Genomic DNA, 21,079 nt, shown 5'->3' with positions numbered 1-21,079 from the left:
AAGGGATCTAGCTCTTGTGATCTCTTGAGGGAAAGGAGCTCTTGTAGGAAGGGCTGTGATGAGGAGCAGGCAAGAGAGGAGAGCAGCTTCCCAAAGGATGCCAGCACAGTAGCTCAAAAGCCTCTGAAAATCTGAACACTGAAAACCTTAAAAAGGTCAATGATTGTAGTGAATTTCAGTACTAACAAGCCAGACTGTCACAACGTTAAATCAGTTCCCTTCCGAAAAATGCAAACTCTCTTGTTTATATCTCCATTTTCCCATCTTGTGTAACAATACATTTCTTCACTTTCACAACATTCCTATTTACATACCGCAACTGTATCACTGCCACAGGACTGCTGCAGTGCCGCCGGAGGCCTGCCAGCACTTGTCCTTTCCGCATATAAAAGGCAGTGTTGCCAGGGAAATCCTGCTCCCTTTGTTGTTCCTGATTTGCAGTGTTCCCCTTCTTTCCCGCTGACATCCCAGCTGCCCCCTCTGTCATACATCTGACATCTTCTTATTTTTAATAGAAAAGCAGGAAAAATATTCATGCATTAATACATGCTAATGTATCTCCTTCTCCCATTATTTTGGGTTATTTTTCGCTCTTTTCCCAGTACCGTACAATACAAGTTGACACTCTAATGACCCTCCAATGCTGAAAAATAGACAGGGGTCAAGATCCCTCTGAGTAGACTGCATTTTTGTGTACCTCAGTGTTTTAAGGAAACTAATAGGAAGACCTCATGTGGAGTAATGTAACCCACTTTTTCTTACTGGTACACGTCAGTTATTCTTAATTGATGTCCGTTACTTTCACTTAATATGTTTTGTGAATGCCATCAGCTGGCTGAACCAAGATCTGCCTCTGACCTTACTGCTTGAACTTTAATTGCACAAACAACATGCACAAAGCAGTGCAGATCAACATGACCTAAAACTGGTTAGTTCTATCTTACTGGGTATTACACATACATCACCTTAATTAAGAGCAGTTAAAGGCAAGATTAATTACAAAGTGGTTCTAAACATATAAAAAAGACTCAAGAGGAAAAGACATTTAAATATAAACAATCCAAACGATCATATTAAAATAGCCCTATGTTGAAAAGAAAAAGATTAAAAAAACAGCTATTGTATTGCTGGAGATGGCATGGTAAAGAGCTAGAGGATGTGAACAGATGAAAAATCCCTTGCAGTCTTTACAGAACGGTGTGGAATGTCTCACACTGATGTATGGTGATGTTGTACTGTTGATCTGTAATTCAGGGATGATTTTGTGTGTTATTATAAATAAATAGGGATTTCAAAAATAAATCACAGCAAGACTTCCCATTCCCTTCTTCTATTCTGAGTGAAGGAATAAAGTATTTTAAAATATTAACAAAATGGAAGGAAAGAGAAAAGAGTCTTTTGTAACAGTACTAAAGAGATCTATGCTAACATCACTGTGACAAGTAACATCACAACAGTTAATTGCTCCCTACCTGGTACCAGTGTTTTCACAGAAGAAGAAATTAAAGCAGAATATGAACGGCGAATACTTATCATACACCATCTTTACAAATTGGTTGCAAAGAATGAAACTGCAACTTTTGAATTCAATTCTGACAACCGATTTGAGTGAAATGCATTTTTTTTTTAAACTGGTGTAAATCTGGGGTCTGTGTGCTCCTGTGTTAATGCATACTGAGCAGAAAACTGTAAGCCTTAGGTAGAAAAGTTGGATAAAACTGTCATGAAACCGACATGAGTAATTGGGGGAGCAAGTTTAACAGGCAGATTTGTTCAGCTTTCAGTGTGAAAATTCACTGCTATTTGCATCACAGGAGGGAATGTTTCCACATCACTATCACCAAATAATTGTGAAGGTTACATTAATGAAGGTGAGGAATGGTCATTTTTTAACATTGTTTAGAACTTGTTCAGCAACTAAACACATTTTTTAAATTGTTAATGTAAAAGTATTTTCATTACCTGTAGCTCTGGAATAACCGTTCCTCTTTCTGGACAGGACCCTCCAAATGCTGTAAGGGGTGAAGGGAGTACAATAGGATTTGGACTGATGAAACTACTGACATCACAAGATGGCAAATCTGATTCCGTTCTTTGCATTACAACTTTGTCTACAATGATAAATCTATTCCAAGGCAACCAAAGAGTCCTTTTTTCAGATATGAAAGGAGATCTGTCAAAAACCAGGGTGATGGAGATGCCTCCCACAGCCACAAGGTCAAAACTGGAAAAGACAAAACAAAATTCTTTGTTTCTTCTTGTTCTATCATCACATTACCAGAACTTCCAGGGCATCACAAACCAAAACTTTATATTGCTTATTACAGCCCTTAATGTACCATGGAAAATCATTCCAGTATATCTTCCCGATGTTACCACAGTATTCATGAAGAAGCTTCACCTTTGTACAGTTAGTTTCTGTCTCCCTCCCCTCTACTTATCAAATTGAATTGATAATAACAAGTCATCTGTAACAAGAGTGTGGACTCAGTTGATTTGGATTATAGGAAAAGAAATCCCTAGCCCAGGAAAGGGACACTTTTAGTCTGTGGCTACAGTTTGCAGAATAAGAAGCCTAACAGCCTGGTAGGCCTTTTCTTTCTTAACATATCCTTTTACCATTTGGTAAAAGTTGCAGGAGAAAAAGGTTGAGTACACTGAGTAAGAGCCCTCTCTATGCAGGATATGATCTTGGGAAAATTGTGGATTATTTGCACTGAGCAATGAATCAGCTCTTGTAAATAAGGCAGGTGAACTTCTGGCAGCTACTGTGAAGCACCTTTGGCATATCTGGGCTGCAAAGCAGTGGGACACAGAAGGCAAGATACACAGAGTCTTATATTTCTGAGTTTCTGACACCCACAGTTGAGCAACAGAAGGTGATACGCAAATAGATACTTCACTGTCTGTATTGTTGAATGCATCTATTACTGAGACTTTTGATGGTAACAAACTGTGATAAGAAGTCAGGCTTAATTATGCATATCTCATCACATTTCTCAAATGACACCGATTACATTCACACCAAAATACAGGTAGCATATTTCCATGCAACAATCTTATGCATACTAGAGTAAATAGGAAATGGTAATTACTAACATTCAGTGGTGTGATTTGAAAGTCAAGAAAGTAAAGTAAAATAAATACTCATGGTCCTTATGATTATAAAGTGACCAAGGCAAACAAACAAAACAAAAATCAGTGACAAACTATACTCTTTCCTTGCTGGAAGATAGCTTCTGACTTCTTGTCTTTTGTAACACAGCCAAGAAAGATGAAGCCAATATAAGCTTAATCCAACTGAAGTTCAGGAGTAAATCACGATCCTACTGCAAATGGTAGCCAACCCTGCAGTGCAATGTAGAATATACAGGGACTCATCTGTCTTTGTGAACTAAACTCAGTCCTATATTAAGTTGGGGAAGGGAGGGAACAGTGCAGGACAGGATGCAGAGCAGCAATGTGACTGTTCTGTCTCTGTGAAGATTCTGTCCCCAGACTTACACGTATGGCTTAGGTGATCAGCTAAAGGAGTTAACTTCATTGACACTTCAATAAACTACTTGGGAGATTTACATCTAAGGACAGAAAAAAGAAAGAAGACAGAATTCTCTGGAAAGCCTGACTACTGAACATTTTCAAATGTCAAGGATGTGCTGGTGCAGCACTACTGTCAGATTTTGACTCCACGCGTTTGAATGCCACTAATCTTGATTCTGTTCAGTTCTTTTCTATTTTTTTTTTCTTTTTCCCTTTCTTCTTTGGTTCTTTACCACAGGTGGCTCTCACAGTTATGCTCCCAAAGCAGAGAGTCAGATGCCATCCTGAATCCACACTTTGAGCAGTGATCTCCATAAGAATTTTGCACGTGAACAGGTGGAGGTAGATCGATCCTAACTATAAAAATCTAGACTGTACATAAATATCTCACCTTCCATCTTGTCGACTGATGGTGTATCCATACTCATTGTGGTGTAGAAAGCTGACATTCACTCCAACCAAAGGTGTTCCATCTATTGCTATCACCTGTCCACGAATGACACATGCACGTCTGTTAGGAGAAAAAGTAGAGGCAACAATGTCAGACCCACCACGACAGTGAGAAGGGTTTTGACTTCAGAAACTGAGCTAGCTACACTTCTGCCCCAAACAGATAGAACTGCTACGATGTCATCATGACTTGATTTAGAATGAAAATTCAAGCAATCCCAAAAGATTGATTTGAAAAACATCATGTCATGAAGAAGACACACAGGCTTCCCTATGAATCACTAGTGATTCAAGAATATGTTTCCATTTCTGTCTATATTTCAGGACACCATTTATTTTACCATTGAATACCGATGCAAAGGATTCATTGATAGCATGATTTAGTTTGCTGCAGATCTGGTGGCAATGACTTGTGAAAGAGGAGAATGAAACCTCTTCCTCTGCAACTAAGAATAGGGCATCGCTACTTGTTAAGAAAAAAAAAACAACTAAACTAAGGTGGTAAGGCAACAGTGAGACACGTGATCACAGTTCAACTGCAGAAAGTAACTTTCAGAAAGTAACATAGGTAGATCTAAAGAGCACCTAAACAGCTTACGGCCTTCAGAATTTCCTCTAGTACATGTTGGACTTGCAGCCATTTTCCAGCATAAAAATCTTCCCATTCCAGTAAAGAGGTTGAAATACGGCAGCACAGCAGAGTGCACCAAAAAATCAACAGGTAGGAAAGTGAACTCAGTGTTAAGTAGGTCCAAATGTAGGCTGACAAACTCATAGAAAATGAGAGCTGAAAGGAAATACAAGACTTAATCTTGTCCATTCCTTTGCCTCAGGTAAGATTAACTATGCCTGCATTAGTTCAGACAGATGCTTGTCTATATCCTCTCCAGGTAACTCACTCCAATCTTTCTGTATGAGTCCTTTACTCCTGACAATTTTTCCTACTGTTCAAGATAAATCCATACTGTTGTCTTTTAAGACTGTTACCTTACAATGCTCTCTTAGCTTTTGCTTATATATTCAAAGACTGAAAAATAAAGGAGAAAAACATCATCAAGGATGAGGAATAATATATGAAATATCCTCATTATGCATATTAAGACCTGGTGAGATTTTCTAAGGGCTTACACATCTATATTCCACTGAAATACCTTCCCGTGTTTTGCCCCATGCCCTCAGCTATTCTACATTAGCACATTTCTGCCATCTGCAAGGATCCAGGCTTTAGGATCTAATGATACAACTGCACATATTTTGTGGAAATATGGTTTCATATAGTGAACCGAACAGTGTAGGCAGAAGTATTTTGTTAGGACATGTAGGGTCAAAAACATTAGGATGCCCATAAAGACAACTGGTATTAATTATTTATGATAACCAATAAGCATAAATTTAGACATTGTAATGTCTTCCTTTCAAGTTGAAAGTTCACAACAGACCTCTATAGGCACACGCCAACTTTGTGGTGTGAAAACGTAACCTAAAGGAAAAACGTGGGTCCTTGAATTAAAATTATTTAAGAGTCTGTATATAAATTTAAGAAATATCCCTGAGAGACTAATTGATCTTGATCCAGTGAAATCATATATGTGAATTAGAGACCATAGATTTCCAAAAATCAGGGCTTGTTTTGTAAAAAACAAAGCCATTTGACAGAACAACGATTTATCACTATGATATCATCAAATTGAGCTGACTACAACCTGAGAAAACACAACTAGTAAAAAGTAACCCCTTTGAGAGTGTGCCGTTCCCCACAGTTTTTATTAAAATTCTATGCCCCCTAGACATAAAAAGGAAGTAATTATAAGCAAAGTTGATGAGAGTTCTCAGAAGAATGGGAAATGCTGCACTGATGTCAGTACACGCTGTTTTGCTACCTCCATTAACCAAGTCGGCTGTGGCCCGAGCTGTGGGCAAAACCTGCTGCTCTACTGAAGGCAACCAAACTCGTGCATGTCTCAGCAGACTCACAAGACTCACCGAAGAAGAAAAGCCAGGTTCAATTATTCTTTGATATATTAGAATAGTAACTACTGTTTTCAATTGTTTTCTTGTGTTTCTGACATTGACAGACCTATCCCTCACCTTCTAATCCTTTTATTAGTGCAGTCCATGTTTAAAAAGTATATGGGTCTAAGAGAGCCTCATAGGAGTCATCATTATTCAGTACGTTTTCTCGTACTCCCGCTTGTTCATTCACCGTTTCTCATTCCACAGATCTATCTTCCGACTCCACTACTTCCTCATATATTATCAAGCACACAGATTTCTGTGATAACAACTCATCAAAGTCTTCATTATTTCATACACAGTCTTTTTCCTCTATTCATTCACTTCTCATTATTCATAAATAATATTAAGAGACTTATCTTTCAACTTCCTGCTCCTTTTTTTTATTCATCATATTTTACAAGCCACACACATTTATAGTATGTGATAAAGACTCCTAAAGCTCATTATTCTACGTTTATCTGTATTGAACTCTTTTAGATTTCACATGCTCTAAACCCTCCTTTGTGTTGCTGCATTTGTCCTCATTATTTACTATCTTTTTACTGCCCACTCAAGTTGAAAAGTCTTCACTCTTTGGCCTCTTCTTGAATTACCAACACCTACTAAATCTCCAGCTAGGCATTTGATCAGGCTTACTTCTAATTTTTGCATTTACTGCAGGCATGAAGACCTTTTTCAGATTCTTTATGGCCAGCGTGAATCTGCAGGGCTATGGGAAGTAACAAACCAACCCCACACTGCAGCTGCTGACCCACTTCCCCAGGGCCCTGACAGCTCATGGAGCGGATGGCCACGCTCTGAAGGGAGCACAATGGCTTGCAGAAAATCTCACTTAATTCCTGTCCTTAACAAAGCTTTTAAGAGCACCTTCCCCACAGTGGTGTCACATTTGATTCCACTGCTATTTCACTCTTTCCTTGCCCCAGTGTTCACCCTTTTTCTTGAACCCTGCTACTGCTCACTGCTATTCTTAATTTTAATAGAGAAACTTCTAAACATCATTATGCCTCCTCAACGTGCTGCATTTTCCTCTTGTATTCTCAGCCTCTAAGGTTTATTCTACACATTTGTGACTGGCTTGCTTTTATTTCTCATGCGGGATAACAACTCACCCCTTCTACAGCTGCTTGACTTACAAAGATTGCATGATTTTGGACTTAAGGTTCCTCAAATGTTTTAACTTTATAGTGAGTGCTAAAATGTCTTCTCCAATTAGGAGCATCTCAGAAGGAACAAGTCCCTGATAAGCTGCCTTAGTGTTTTCAAATGTATTAAAAATGTTTCTAGTCCCCTGATATGCTGTTCTAAAGCTTCAGTTCCAGAGGGAGCAGTTGAGAGAGAGCAGAGATTCTTGTGGGCTGCAGGTGGCCTAAAAAAAGTGGAATTCCTCTGTAAACGCTTCATGGGTCATTCTGTGTGTAAGTGAGGAGCTCAGCTCTGTGACTCTCTGATCTCTGCCACGCAGTCTGTTTGACATCTCTAATTTAAAATACAAACAGCAGTTTAAAATTCTAGATGCATCCTTTCACTGCTTGTAAAGCACTTCATTATTCTACCACCGTTCTGTCTTGCTCTGCTACTTCTTATTTGTTATTTCTCTGCTTTTGTTTAGTGTGTTGTTTCCAATATTCTCTGAGCACCTCAGGCTGAGACATTAGGCTCAGACGTGGAGCTCCGTCAAGCAACGTGTGAATTCGCAAGTGCCACATTACCAGAAGATGTCATTTACTGTATTACATTTCTGATTAAAACCTTCAATCAGAGAAATTAAGCTAAAGGCGAGTAAGGTACATTCATTTCTTCCTGCTGACAGTGTTGCTGTAAGCAGCCTTTGAAGGGTAATTAATTCAGTACCATGCACTGGACCCGTTTTGTAGGCAATTTGCAGTGAGTCAAATAGCTTGCCAGCAGCATGCATTAAAAACTCCCAGCAAAGAAACAAGCCGAAAATCTTCCTGAGAAGGGAAGTTGATAAAACATTTTAATCCTCTACACCATGCTACATGCAGTGGCTCAAAATCATATAATTCCTGATGTAAGCTAGCACATTTCCATTTATTCAGAGTCTGTCACCGTTTAGGTTAGCAGCATGTCAGAAGCCTTGCACAAATGACATAACAAGAAAATACATGTTATGAAAACAATCAGTTCCTTAATATTAATTTTGGTTTATGCATCGAACAAACACACTATGTCATAGAAGCCCAGTTTTTAAAAGATTAGTTCTAATATAAAGTCTACAATGAAAATGGATAGATGTCCCAGCAGTTGTCAGAACTACTCGTTTTAGTATGTCAGATGATGAAAATGCCAGGAATATGGCAGAGACCAAACACTTTCAGACTTAAGGACAGAGATAATCTTCACTGTTTTCTGATAGATTTCTCAAAGCAATTCAACATGAAATTGGCATTATCCACAGTGAGATTCATATAAACATCACTCATATTGGAATTCCACTGACATACACTACTGTAGAATACTGCATGATGTCATTTTCAGCAGAAGACTGAGAACACCTGTTTTCAGATTGAAGAAATAGACACCTCTTCTTTCATCTTCCTAATGACCTCAGAGATCACTGAGACCATTGACCAAAAAGGAAAAAAAACAACAAAAAAAAGCCAGATAGAGCTTCACAAAATTCTATATTTGAGCATCAGTGGGAATGGATGCCAATGCTCTGAAACAAATGAATCCTCACAGCACTTCTCATTGAACAACTAGTGCTATAAAATAGAGCACTGCAAGCAGCCAAGAGTTAATATCAACTGCACAGACAGAACCTGCTCAGCAGTAGCCAAAAGGGGATTAGAAAACCCAAGTATTTTTTGGTCTTCACTGGATAGGCAGGATCACAGATTTGTGATGTATTTACAGTAGTAATAGTAATCTACCTATGTTTCTTTTTCCAATAATCTTAACTCCCAGAAGATGAACAGACACGGCTGACAGCCAGACTGACTATGTCAGGGGAAGATTCTGAACAGATACAGTGCTGCAGAGCTACTGCTCCTTCTGAGAGCTTGCTTATCCACCATCCTTAAGGAAAATCCTGGCAGTTTTTAATAATGTTTGACTTATGGATGAGCAATTTTTCAACAGCCTGGAAGACGTGAGGATCAACTGAAGTGTAGACCAATGAAGTCCTTGGGGTGCCCAGTACATTGCAGATCACTGCTGACAAAACCCTGGAGACATGGCACAGGGCAATTCTCAAGGCACTGCCCTAACTCTAAAGACAGAGGCAGCCCTATCTGAATCCCAAAGGTCTCAGATTTCTTAACCATGTGAGGAAATGATATCTGGAGAGTGTACAATGCACTGGCACAAGTATAAGTCACATTCCTTTGTATTATAAAGCCTGAAGTATGAAACCATGGCAAGGACGGGCTGCTGCTCGCACACAGACCTTCAATGCTCTCCATTCTCCTGAAGCATACCAGACACGAGGGTAAAGAAATGAAATACTCAGGAAAAGCTTTTAAATCCAAGTTAAATCCCATCAATGATAGCTTTAAAAGATCAGTTCCTTATATCTACAAAAGCACGGTGATGGGATTATGTGCAATCTGGCTGCTAACATTTGCAGTGCCACAGAACACCGTTCAGGCGACTTGAGTGCTCACCTCCTCTGTGAAAGCACCTCATGGTGAGACATTTCCATGAGGAAAAGCTTTCACTGGTGACTTGTGTTTTAAACTGCAGTCTGCTGTGTGGCGTGTACAGCCACCAAGGATCTTGTACCAGGTGCACTGGCACTGCTCCATTAGTGCTGTACTCGGAGAGACCCGGCTTTGTCAGGCAGGTGCTCTGCATGCAGTTCATTTTCATGCCCTATTGTTCTACATATTTATAACATCCTGTTTCGTTATTAATACTGATTAAATGTCTCGGTATTACAGATCAATAAAGACTCTGTTTACATATTTACTTTATTAATAATTAATAAAGTACGAAGACAAAGTGCATTGAATTCATGTGCAGCTACGGAGTGAAGTCGAGGTTGTAACCTAAGTGCTATTTACTGTGCCCTGAAAATAAAATAAAAGAATCTTATGCCCTTATTACTGGAACATGGTTTATCTAATGTATAGGCCTAGTTGACAGGATAATAGTTAGGTGATGCGGGTGATTTGTAGATCTCCTTGTCAGCATGTAAGTTATAGCTTCCCAGGTGAACTACAGCATAAAAACTTATATGTCCCTATATTTCAAATGCTCAAGAAAACGTGTGTTACTGGGTTTCTGAGCATGTAAGTGCCTCTCTCCTATTGCACACTTTCCCCACTAAAGGGCAAGTCAATCTCCAAAACACTCAACGATCATGCACTACTGTTTACATGACAGCTTACGAATAATCTGCAACACAAAATGGTTAACTTCCTCACTCCTTATCCATACATAATTAAAAAAAGCAAGTTTGTTAATTAGATAGCTAGGTCATACATAAATGACACGTGCTGAATATATTACTCTGAATACTGAACAAATACTATTGAGTGGCATACATGAATCCCACACATTTTTCTGTTTCCTGCCATTACGTGCATTTACAGCACAAAGAGATTTTTGAAATCCCGACTGTTCACCTTCCACAGTAGTTCAGTCTTGTTAATAAGAGTAGTAGAATTACTGTAATGCTTTTCTGAGCTAGATGGGTGCAATGAGAACATAATAAGGAAGACCCTCTGCTGTTGGGGCTACAAAGTTTGCTGTCTTTTAAAATATTTTTTGATTGCCAATGAAGAATTCTCCTTTATCCAAATATCTCACAGTTTTTTCTCCTAGTTAAGTAATTTCCCTGCTGCTCTCAATATTCAGAGGCCTTATGACTAGCAGAAAACTCACCTGCTTTCAAATGAGATATCTCCTGGGATCACGTGAGTGCTTTCCTTCCCAATAAGAAACCTGATTCGATCATAAAAGAGCCTCGGAGGATGCTGAGAGAAAGGTGGTTGGCTGTGTTGGATAAGGTCAAGGGGATCAGGTGAACCCTGGCAGAGAGGACTTGCATAACAATTGTTTTGCTGGCAGCAGTCGGGGTCTACGCAGTCTGTCAAGCCATCTGAAACAGAAAATAGAGAGTTCAGAAAACTGTGCGATTCTGAGAACAAAGCAGAGCATTTACTACTGGAAAGCGCAGGAGGCATTTAATCAATTGGAAAGCATGCTGATTATGATACATTCAAATTCAATAAAGCATTTATGTACACTTTTAATTCCGGGTAGGTGTTTCTCTCTAATTATTAACACTGCATCACCTCATAAAATCCCCACATAACAAGGACAAAACAGAAGTTACGAACCCAGTGAGTAGAGAAGAGTGGGACTGCAGAACAGCAGAAGAAAATCACTATGTGATACTGCCACATGGGGCAGCTGATCTCTCTGATAGACTTTCACTGTCCCTACTGTACATTCACACCTGTGAAGGATATACATTCACTAAGCAGGCTGCAATAACAACAAAGTCTGGAATGTTATATAAGTCCCATAAGCATCCTTACTGTAGTAGTAAAAAAGATCCTTGTAGCAGTTTTCTACCTTCCATTTTAAGCCCTACAATAGCTTTATATGTGCTTTAGGATGTTTGTTTTCATTTATCAGTAGCAATAGTAGGATGATCCCAAAAGGGCAGAATCGTTACTATGGTCCTTTTGCAGACAGTGATAGACAAATTCACACCTTGATAAAGGCTTTATCCCAGTGACCTGAGAGGTGCAGTCTTCCCCATGGATGTTTGCTCAAGGAAAGTAAATTTGGTGAATGAAAACAAATCTATTCCTCCTCCCTTCACTCCTCGAGCATGAAAAACAGAAGAAATAATTGATTTTTCAAAAATCTACATTCCTTCCTGGAGAAACTTGCAGATATATTTGAGGGTGACATTCATTTACTTAGATGTCCAAATCTTGTGATTAAAAGGAAAGTGAAGCACTGAAGTAAATCTAAATTAAGCACCTAAATAAAACTTAAAATTGGGCCATTAGCATTTAATTGCTTCTATCAGCAGCCCAGACGTCCAAATTGCCTAAATTACATACTTCACCAGAAACTGTCAGATTTAATAAGGTATGGTAAAACGTCCAACTATCCTCTTAAACATCATTTCATGACTTATTGGCTGCTAACTTCCTTGGATTGACAAACACAGTACTGCATATATGGCGACAGTGAGGCATCGTATCCTTTAACCTTCAAAAAAGACATATCTTCTTGGTATTTTTGTCAAGGTCAGTCTGCATAAATGTGGAGTCATCATAACATTGTATGGATTTCCCCTGTGTTAAAATTGGAATGCTACAGCATCAACATGCTGTCAGATATTTTCACTTCAAACTTTGACTTTTCCTGCTCTGTTCATGCTGACACTTTTGTGCCTATAATACCCTACCTCCTCAGGGCAAACTGCATTATCAAAGACGCTGCTGTAGTTTTGTCATTGACTTTAATGGGTGCAAGACCAGCACTCAGACAACTCTTCTCTTTTCTCAATAGAGCTCGCTGCACTATGTAAGTATTCAGTAAATAACAGCATAAAATATTCACTTTGAAAGGAAAGCAAAAGCTCCTCAACTAAACAAACAAGTATAATGAAATGGGATTTCCTGGAATCTGAAAATCTTTGCCTGACCTTGAGCAAGGTAATTGTTTGGCTAAGCAAAAAATATTAACAAATCTCTCCTACTGCAGCTGGGAAATCAGATAGCTCAGGCTAGTTCTTGTGATGAGACAAGGGCAACTGTAGATGGCTAAAAACAATAATCTGAACCCCTCAGGTCTAGAAAAGCTGGCGTAGTTACAGGTCAGCTCTTCTATATTCTCCCAGTCCTGAAAGACAACAGGCAACTGCTAGCAGGGGGAAAGGAGCTTCACAGGGCCATGTTGAGTTTGTTGACTTTGAGAGTAGCAGTCACTTTATATTCAAGAAAATCTAAAAAGCTATTGAAATCTGCTAGGAAATCTGTTAGCTGAAATAATAAGAGATCTCCACTCTAAACAAAGCCACACATGAAGTGGATGGAGAGGTAAACAATATGAGCCAAAGGAGGGAAGTTCAATATGCTCTTATGAAAGAAGGAAAAAAATGTATTTTTTGAGTTGAAAAGCAAACATGGAATTGCATGGAAAAAAAATATCCATATTTACTGTTCCCTCTTTCTTTGTCCAAAGTATGAGATACTCTATACTCTAAATAAGTGAGTTGACCAGAAAAAAAAACCATCAGGTTTACTACTACACTCTCCAAGACTGTAAATATTAAATAATTTTACTAGAACTGAACAGGTAACAAATAAAGTAAAATCCCTTGCTTTTATGCTATGCTACTGGTGGAAAGGCTACAGCAGTGACAGCTCTTCTTCAAGGAGCTCAGGTACTCCCTGCAAGGCATGAACTGCTGTGAACCTGGGAAATCTGAAAAGCACTGGTCTGGCAGAATAAATACTAATCATTAAAAAGACATGCTTATTCCAGAATAACTATCTGTGGGGAAGCTATTTTGGAGTAATTTATTCTGCTGTAGCTACTCTTGATTAATTTTTTCCTTGTCAACAAGCTATTAGATGTGGGAACTGAGCTGACCTGATTCTCTCACTTATGTAAGAGGCAAAAGTGAAAATTCTCAGAAATATTAGAATCTGGAGATTTGCTTAGAAAATCGATAGCTATAAAGATGACAATTAAATTCTTTACAATTGCTTTCTCTAGTAGTATCCTCATTCTTTTATGCATCGGTCAACAGCTTATATCTGGCAACAAGCACTTGCCATTCATAAAGAAAGCAGCCAAAGGGAAAGCAGTTCTCCATTTTCCGAGCAGATTCCATTTTCATCTATTCTTTGCAAAGTGACCACCATACAAGCCTGAGCAGATTCTGCTAATGGAGTTATTTTGGCTTGAATTACTTGATCTGGTTTAATTTCCCTCTCCAGTGTCTCAGGGCTATGAAAGGTTGGGTTTCTCACTAGGAAGAGTGTGAAGTCGCAGAAGCCTATCTGAATAACCTGGGTGGTATTTGTCCTAACAGCATAAGGAATGGATGTTGAGTATGTATTTAAGATTTTTTAACTATAATAGTTTTAATAATGCAACTTTTAGCTTTTTATCTTTTTTTTTTTTTTTCCAAACAATCAAACAGAATCCAGAACATTAAATCTGCTTGGATAAAACTGAAAACAATTTCTCACGCTTTGCTGAAGTAGAAGAATAAAACACCTACTTTGAGGCCAATGTAGAACTCTTAATCCAAACTAAATTGTTCCACCTAAGGCTCATTAGTCTTCTGCTTTAATTAAAAGGAAAAAAATCCCACAAATATAAACTCTGAAATCAAATATCGACATGAAATGTTCTGTGATTTCTGAGCAGAACTATTTCAATAAAAATTATTGAGGATGTTTTGTTCCAGTCTTCCCTTACACACAGATTGCCTTATTTCTCCTGAAAGCTGAAGCCTCCACTTACAGAACATTCCACAAATCAGATATTCCTGCCTCCTGCAAAGGTTTTCTTTACTTATCTTCTGGCTGTTTACTGCTGTAATTCAGCATGATATCCGTTAAAAGGAATTTGTAAATGCAGGTGTAGGTTCTGTTTTCAACAAATCAATCCTATTTAAATTGAGATTTTTAATCCACGAAAATAACCCAGAAAAAAACCCATCTTCTTTATAACCCCATTCACTTGGAAATGGCACACACAAGTTATTTTCACTTCTCAGTCAATGGTCACAGTTGTTAGGGTTGTTTTTTGTGTGTGTGTGTGTGTTAAGTTTTCAGATCAGGAACCAACTATTAAACAACTTAGCGTGTTAAGAAAACACCAGGGTTTCTATTACATCTCAGGAGACAACACTAAGAAGTATGAACAAACCCCTGCAAACATCAGAGACTCTAATTCATACAGCAGGGGACTCTGTATGTCAGAGTTCTTACTGTCAATTATAAACAGTGCATCACAGCATAGGTGTAGGCTAGGATACATTACAGAGGTGCAAACGACTTTGGTTTGCTATTAACGTTTTTAAATGTATCTGATATCAAAGGCAGTCAGGGACCTTCACAGTGCAGTGCAGATTATACAATAAAGTGATTCAGATTTTGGTGAGAGGAATTTCAAATTCATGAGATGGCAAAAATTACACATTCACAACTTCCAGGTATTTTGTGTGCACAAGGTACCTACAGACCTTTCTTTAAAAAAAAAAAAAAAAAGTAAATAAACTAGACAGTCAAAATACTTCCAACATTATTGCTAAAACAGAATCCACAAAGACCAACTTGAGGATAAAAAGCGCTTCACAGCACTCTTAAATAATTTAAGCAACTTCAAAGAGAAGGCAGAGCATGCCAAAACAAGCTGCTCTGCTCTCAGCCTCACCACTCCTCTCTGCACTGCTGTAGCAGTGCTGGGACGAGATTTGCTCATTTCCTTGCTGGGAGAAGGATCCTTTCAGGAAACATTCAACACAGAATGACATTAATATTTACTGTGTCAGAAGTTTGTGTCAGTGGAATCACACGATGCTGTCCAACAAAAAAAGAAAACAACGAAGCTAATAGAAAGGCAGTGGAACAAGTGAAATATTTTACATCTGGTATGAACATCTCTATGCCATCAACTTTTAAATTCCTGGCTTTTTGAGTCTTCTCATCAACCCTTGAATTACTTGCAATTTGTGCTGTAACAACATGATGCTGAAAATGTATTGGTGTTCACAATTGGTTTCCAGGTGGCAGAATACAACGAAGACATTGGAGTGACACTGGGAAGGCGACTGAGAAAGAAGAACTGGAACAGAGCAGCTCCCAGTGCGGCAGTGGTCCCTTTCCCAGCTCACCAATGCAAAGTAACTTTCACCAGAGCTTCTTTTCTATTAAACTACTCTGAGGTTTTATTGGCTGGATACAGAAATGCCAAATTCAATTGGATTCTACCTCCCACTTTACTGGGTTACTGCAGATTTTAATAATCTGCCCCCATTATCAAATGGCGGCAGCAAAATGCAAATAGTTATAAAAATCGCTATTCTTCTGCTTTAAAGTTCAAAGAGCACAGTTCTTATCCCTTGAAGCTTTTTCATACATGGAGAAGGCACTGCTAAAGTTCTCTACTTTAGGTTTGAGGTGTTATATTTACTGTAAAAACCAGAATGCTGCATGTAGCAGCCTATATGCTTAGACTTCACTTGCACATGTGTGCAGGGATACTCACAAACACATGTACCAAGAAATGTATGCGCTCACTCTCATGAATATCAAGACCATCACCAAGCAGTATATTGCATTTAATAGAAGCAGTACCAGTGCCCTGTGCTTTCACTGCTGCAGTGACCCAGTGGTGCCTCTGTAAGTGCTCTAGCTCTCTGTACAGATCCTGATGAGTGCAAGGCAGGGATGGAGCTCTGAAAGCAAACCTCCAGAACATTTTCACAGAAAGCAAAAAGAGCAGCAAGTTTATCCCTTCAGTAAACAGATTTTGTTCTCTGAACTTCATATTTGCGACAACGTAAAAAACTCAACACTGAAATTCTCACATCTTGAGGGATTTGAGCTTTCCAATAATTAAACTCAAATAGTCAATTGCCCAACACTTTTGTTGTTTGTGAAGAAAAATCCACAGGAGTCTTCAACTTACATTTGCTTGCTTTCTTTTACAGATTTCAAGTAAGCTTTAAACAATGCCTGTGCCAACTTGTTTAACCACAGGCTCAGTTAAGCCCAATTAGGGCTGCCAGCAATCTGGGTGAACTAAATCAAAGAGGAACTTGGGGAGGGGACAGGCAGCAGCAACATTAACGAGACTGCTGCTTATTTGTAATGCATTAATCAAACGTCTCCTCAAATTCCAGCTGTAATATGTAGAATGCAGCAAAGAATGAGGCTGTTAAGTAAGAATGCTGCTGCTGTGTAAGGACAAGAAACTCAATGTTTTATCTCTGGAAAGGCTGCTCAGTGTTCTATTCAATGGGCAGGAGTAGTGCTTGGCCTTCCACACGCAGGAGAGTGCAAATATATCAGAGAACGATTTTCAGAACCTAAGCATCCCAGGGGAGCCCTCGCTGTTCAGCAACAGTGAAAACCATTCCCATCAGTATTATTTATATTGTGTAATAATAGCATATTACTTATATACGGACTCAATATCCCTGTGACGGATAGGTTATTAAAATGCCAATGGATGGGTCAGGAATACATCAATATTTTAGCAGCAATGTCTATCTACCAAAGGCTGTGCTGAGTCATATGTTTTCTTGTGCTTGGAAAAGCCTGGAGAAAGCTACAATAACTGTCTGAAGTGACTGAAGGGGTATTTGGAAGTGAATTCAAAGCTTGCGGTAAATAGTATTTTCCTTAAAAACAGCCAAGATTGATTCAGGAAAGAAAAAAAAAATGATGAAAAGTGATCCAAGCAAATTTAAAACAGAGATGAGTATCAGAGAAATTAAAGGGGATGACAGGCTGTATCTTTGAGGTTATAGTGATGACCCACATGTGCAGCAGCAAGGTGAGCACAGGCAAGAGGAGCAGAAGAGTGGTTGGCAGGCTGGTGGTGCCCAGCTCTTCACACAACCCACAGCTCCGACTCTGCAGCCACGGGACACTGGTGCTCACGTGCACAGAGCTCAGCAGAGTGCTTCTAAGCAACCTCCTGGAGCTACCAAAGCTCCCAAAGAGAGTAGAGGACGATGTCAGGACAAGAGAAAATGACCTGCTCAAAGGAGCAGGATGCTCATCTTACAAGTTGAAAATGAAATCATGTCAGTCATGATAACAGAAGAGTGAGAATAATGGGGAACTGATTGCTGAGGAAAGCTGTGGTGGGGGAAAGGCACACCCCACTGCAAAGGACGTCTTGACGTCTTGCTGTTATTTAATGGACATCACTGTGCTAACAGACTGCAGGTGTACTCCACAAGAGCAAGTGCAAACCATGCCGTTGCACATCTGTTATAATGCTAAGACCTTTCCAATGGTATTTATAGTGATATTTGAACAGGTAAACATGCCCTTAAGTCTGCAAGGAGGGAAAAGCTAACAGAGAGTGATGAAAGAGAATGGTGATGCTCTGATACAATCAGGGTGTGAGTACTGTGCATACTAACAGGGCTCTAAAAGAAACATCTCCCTGCAGATGGTACTGAACATCGCCATCAGGGACAACTGCCCTGGTGTGGGACCTGGTGCCTGCAGAGCTGGGGTGCACATGAGCACACTTGTGCTTTGCTTTCACACAGCAGCTCTGTGTTTAAGGCTTCCTCCCCTCTAAAGCTCCTGTGCTGTTACTACAGACCACACTATAATGCTAACACTTTGTCATGCCAAACAAAAGAGATCATTTAATCTCTGAAGTTGGAACCACTTATAACTCTTCCATTCTTATATTAAAATGACACATTTCTTTTCTACCATGTATTTTGATATAGTAGCAAGGTTTTCAGACTCTGAAAGTACTGTTTAATAAATCTACCAGAAACTACACAAAATTATTACGCTGAGCAACTGCTGGAATTAGAATTTGCTTGAAGTAGCTTTTGTTCAGCATTACCACAACTCTGCTCTTTGGTTGTGACTTCTTCCTAAAGACCTCAAAGCACAAAACACCTCATAAGAGCTGATACAGAAATTCTTGATTTAAACGTGACTGCAATAAATAAGACCTTTCTTAGATGATAAGAATACCGTGATTTGGATACGCATGGCACTAAATAAAGTCTGGGACATGATCTTGCAGGCTACATGTTGCTGCCTGAATGTGATCCTCTCATAACTAACTGCTTATGAAGTGACTATCTGCCAGCTGAGTTTTGGTAACTTGCTAAGTGCATGCTCTTAGCTCACCGCAACTGCAGGCAAAAACCTAACAGGCTCCACCTCTATAAACCTAAAGCTGCAACGTAGTCTGATGGATGGGAACTCATTATGCCACTATAATATTCTCATAGTCTCTGGCACAACCTCACGGCAAGTGGGACTTAGCAGATAATGTCACACCTCGTTCCTCTTGTTTTGCTTTTATGGTTCTTTAAGCACACAAATTCTGAAACACTAGGAGTCAGCTTCTGATCTCATGTAAAATTAAAACTGGTATAACTCCAACGACTGTAGGGATATTCTTCCAATTTATGTTTGTCCAAATCAAGTCCCATGAACTTAATATATAAAGGGAAGTGCTTTTAATATGTACATATAATTTCCTTTTCTTATATAATATCGATTGTGAAGAAAACTTAATTACATTTAGCCCATCTGTACTAGTCAGATTAATTAAATAATTCTCTCTGCACTTATCTCTAATTGTAACGTCAACAGAGTTGTCCTAGTACACGTTATGTTACCATTAAAAAAGAAAAAGAAAATTACTTTTAAAAACCTGCAGTGAAATGATGTTAAGTGTCTGCCTTAAACTGACAAATTCAAGGAGATTTAGAGTTAAGACTGCCAACTCTTTCAATAACTCACCTTTACTGCTGAATATAAAGCATAGAAAATCACAATGCAGCACGGTTTATATGGAGCCAGTTCAGAGTGTATCAGAAAATGCTTTACATACATTACAGGGAAAGCAGGATTTTTGTGGTCAGATTTAAGAATGTATGTGAGTGAGTCAGAGGCTCGGACAGCAGGGGAGAGCACCAGACAGATGGGAGAGCAGGTGGGGGGCAGAGATCCCAGCTGTGGGACCTTGTGTAAGAGGGATACACACCAGCATAGAGGAGCAGGGAGAGTGGGCAGAGACATGGTTGTCAGTGCTCTTGGAAATAAGGTAAGAAAGGAAAGATGAGAGAGGTATAAGGTGAATTTGAATGGGATTCAGAAATGAGGAAGCCTTTGCCAAAGGACAGCATGGTCTTAGAGCCCACAGGATACAAAATCAGAAGGTCTCAAAATATATCTGCAAATGAGGAATCATCACTGAGTCACAGTGTTTCTATTGAGGTCCCACAGTGACCTCAGTTCTTGGCTCTCAATCAAGTTTGATTTATCAATGACCTGGAAGAAAATAGACAAATAGTATACTAAGTTCTGACTCAATGCTGAGGCATAAGATCTCACTCAAGACACTGAAATGTTCTGTAAGTGTGACACAATTAAATAGTATACATCCCAGTATACAGTCTAAGGGAGAACACAACCATGTTTAGGGCAGATGCATTCACAGTCTGACTGAGAAACCTGCACCGCTCCGAGTATGGGGTGAGCCAATGGGGACAAATAAAAGTGGGGGAAGCAACAGCTCTCCTTGACACTCTAATAAATAAAGCATTCCTAAAAAGACAGGAAGAATACTTTGAGAACAGCTTGCGAGGAATATTGTGGCTCTTCTGGTACTGGAAAGTTTGAAATAAGGTCTGGATGCTTTTGTTGGAAAAAAAAAAAATGCTGCTTCCTGATGAGGAGAGTTCTGTAGCCAGGGATCCTCATCACCAGTCAGGTGAGTCAACTTTTTCCTACTATGCTCTGCCTGGTATTGCAAAGAACTTATCAGATGCAGTTTCAGTGCTTCCAAGGACCAACAGATGTTTTTCATTAAGGTATCCATTCACCAATGAAAGAAAGGAAGAAAGGTGAAAGAGGAGGTGAAAGAAACGACTCGTTCAAATACATGAATACACAAGTGCTAGGACGACAGGTGTGGCACATACATGAATTTTGCCTTGGAGAACATCTAACAAAAAGGACTATTCCAGCACTGCACATGTGAAGTCTGTGGAGCAACTCTCTTGATTAAGCAAACAAAACATGGACATTCTGTGATAAAAAGGAAAACATACATAGACTATAATATATAAAACATACATAACAAAACTATAGATTCAAATGGGCATTGAGGATATGACAAATAAACAGAGCCATGAATTACATATCATACCTCCATCATTGTCCAGGTTATCCCCACACATCATTTCCATGACAACGTTACATCCTGAGCCACTCCAGCCCACTTGACAAACACAGTGCCATCCGTTCTGATCAAGAGTGCACCTGCCATTTCCATAGCACAGACCTGGGCAGCCATCTAATAAAGAGAAAGTGGAAAAAAAAGCATTCATTGAGGAGCTTTCTTC

The 21,079-nt window shown here is 39.2% G+C and overlaps 1 protein-coding gene across 1 annotated transcript in view; it reads right to left on the bottom strand.

The window, feature by feature from the left end:
• Nucleotides 1–21,079, bottom strand: part of TENM1 (teneurin transmembrane protein 1) — a 302,504-nt gene that overhangs the window by 63,716 nt on the left and 217,709 nt on the right. The window contains exons 15-18 of the mRNA XM_065729661.1: nucleotides 20,884–21,030; nucleotides 10,858–11,074; nucleotides 3,932–4,051; nucleotides 1,963–2,224 (exon numbers count right to left, since the gene is read on the bottom strand). Of these exons, the coding sequence (XP_065585733.1) occupies nucleotides 1,963–2,224; nucleotides 3,932–4,051; nucleotides 10,858–11,074; nucleotides 20,884–21,030 (746 nt within the window). The remainder of the gene's footprint in view (nucleotides 1–1,962; nucleotides 2,225–3,931; nucleotides 4,052–10,857; nucleotides 11,075–20,883; nucleotides 21,031–21,079) is intronic.

This window comes from Cyrtonyx montezumae, unplaced genomic scaffold (assembly GCF_038088225.1).
Source record: "Cyrtonyx montezumae isolate F1298 unplaced genomic scaffold, pur_monq_1.0 scaffold_11, whole genome shotgun sequence".
In the NCBI taxonomy this organism is placed as follows: domain Eukaryota; kingdom Metazoa; phylum Chordata; class Aves; order Galliformes; family Odontophoridae; genus Cyrtonyx; species Cyrtonyx montezumae.
The sequence above is the reverse complement of the archived record's forward strand: the minus strand, read 5'-3'. Positions and strand labels throughout refer to the sequence as shown.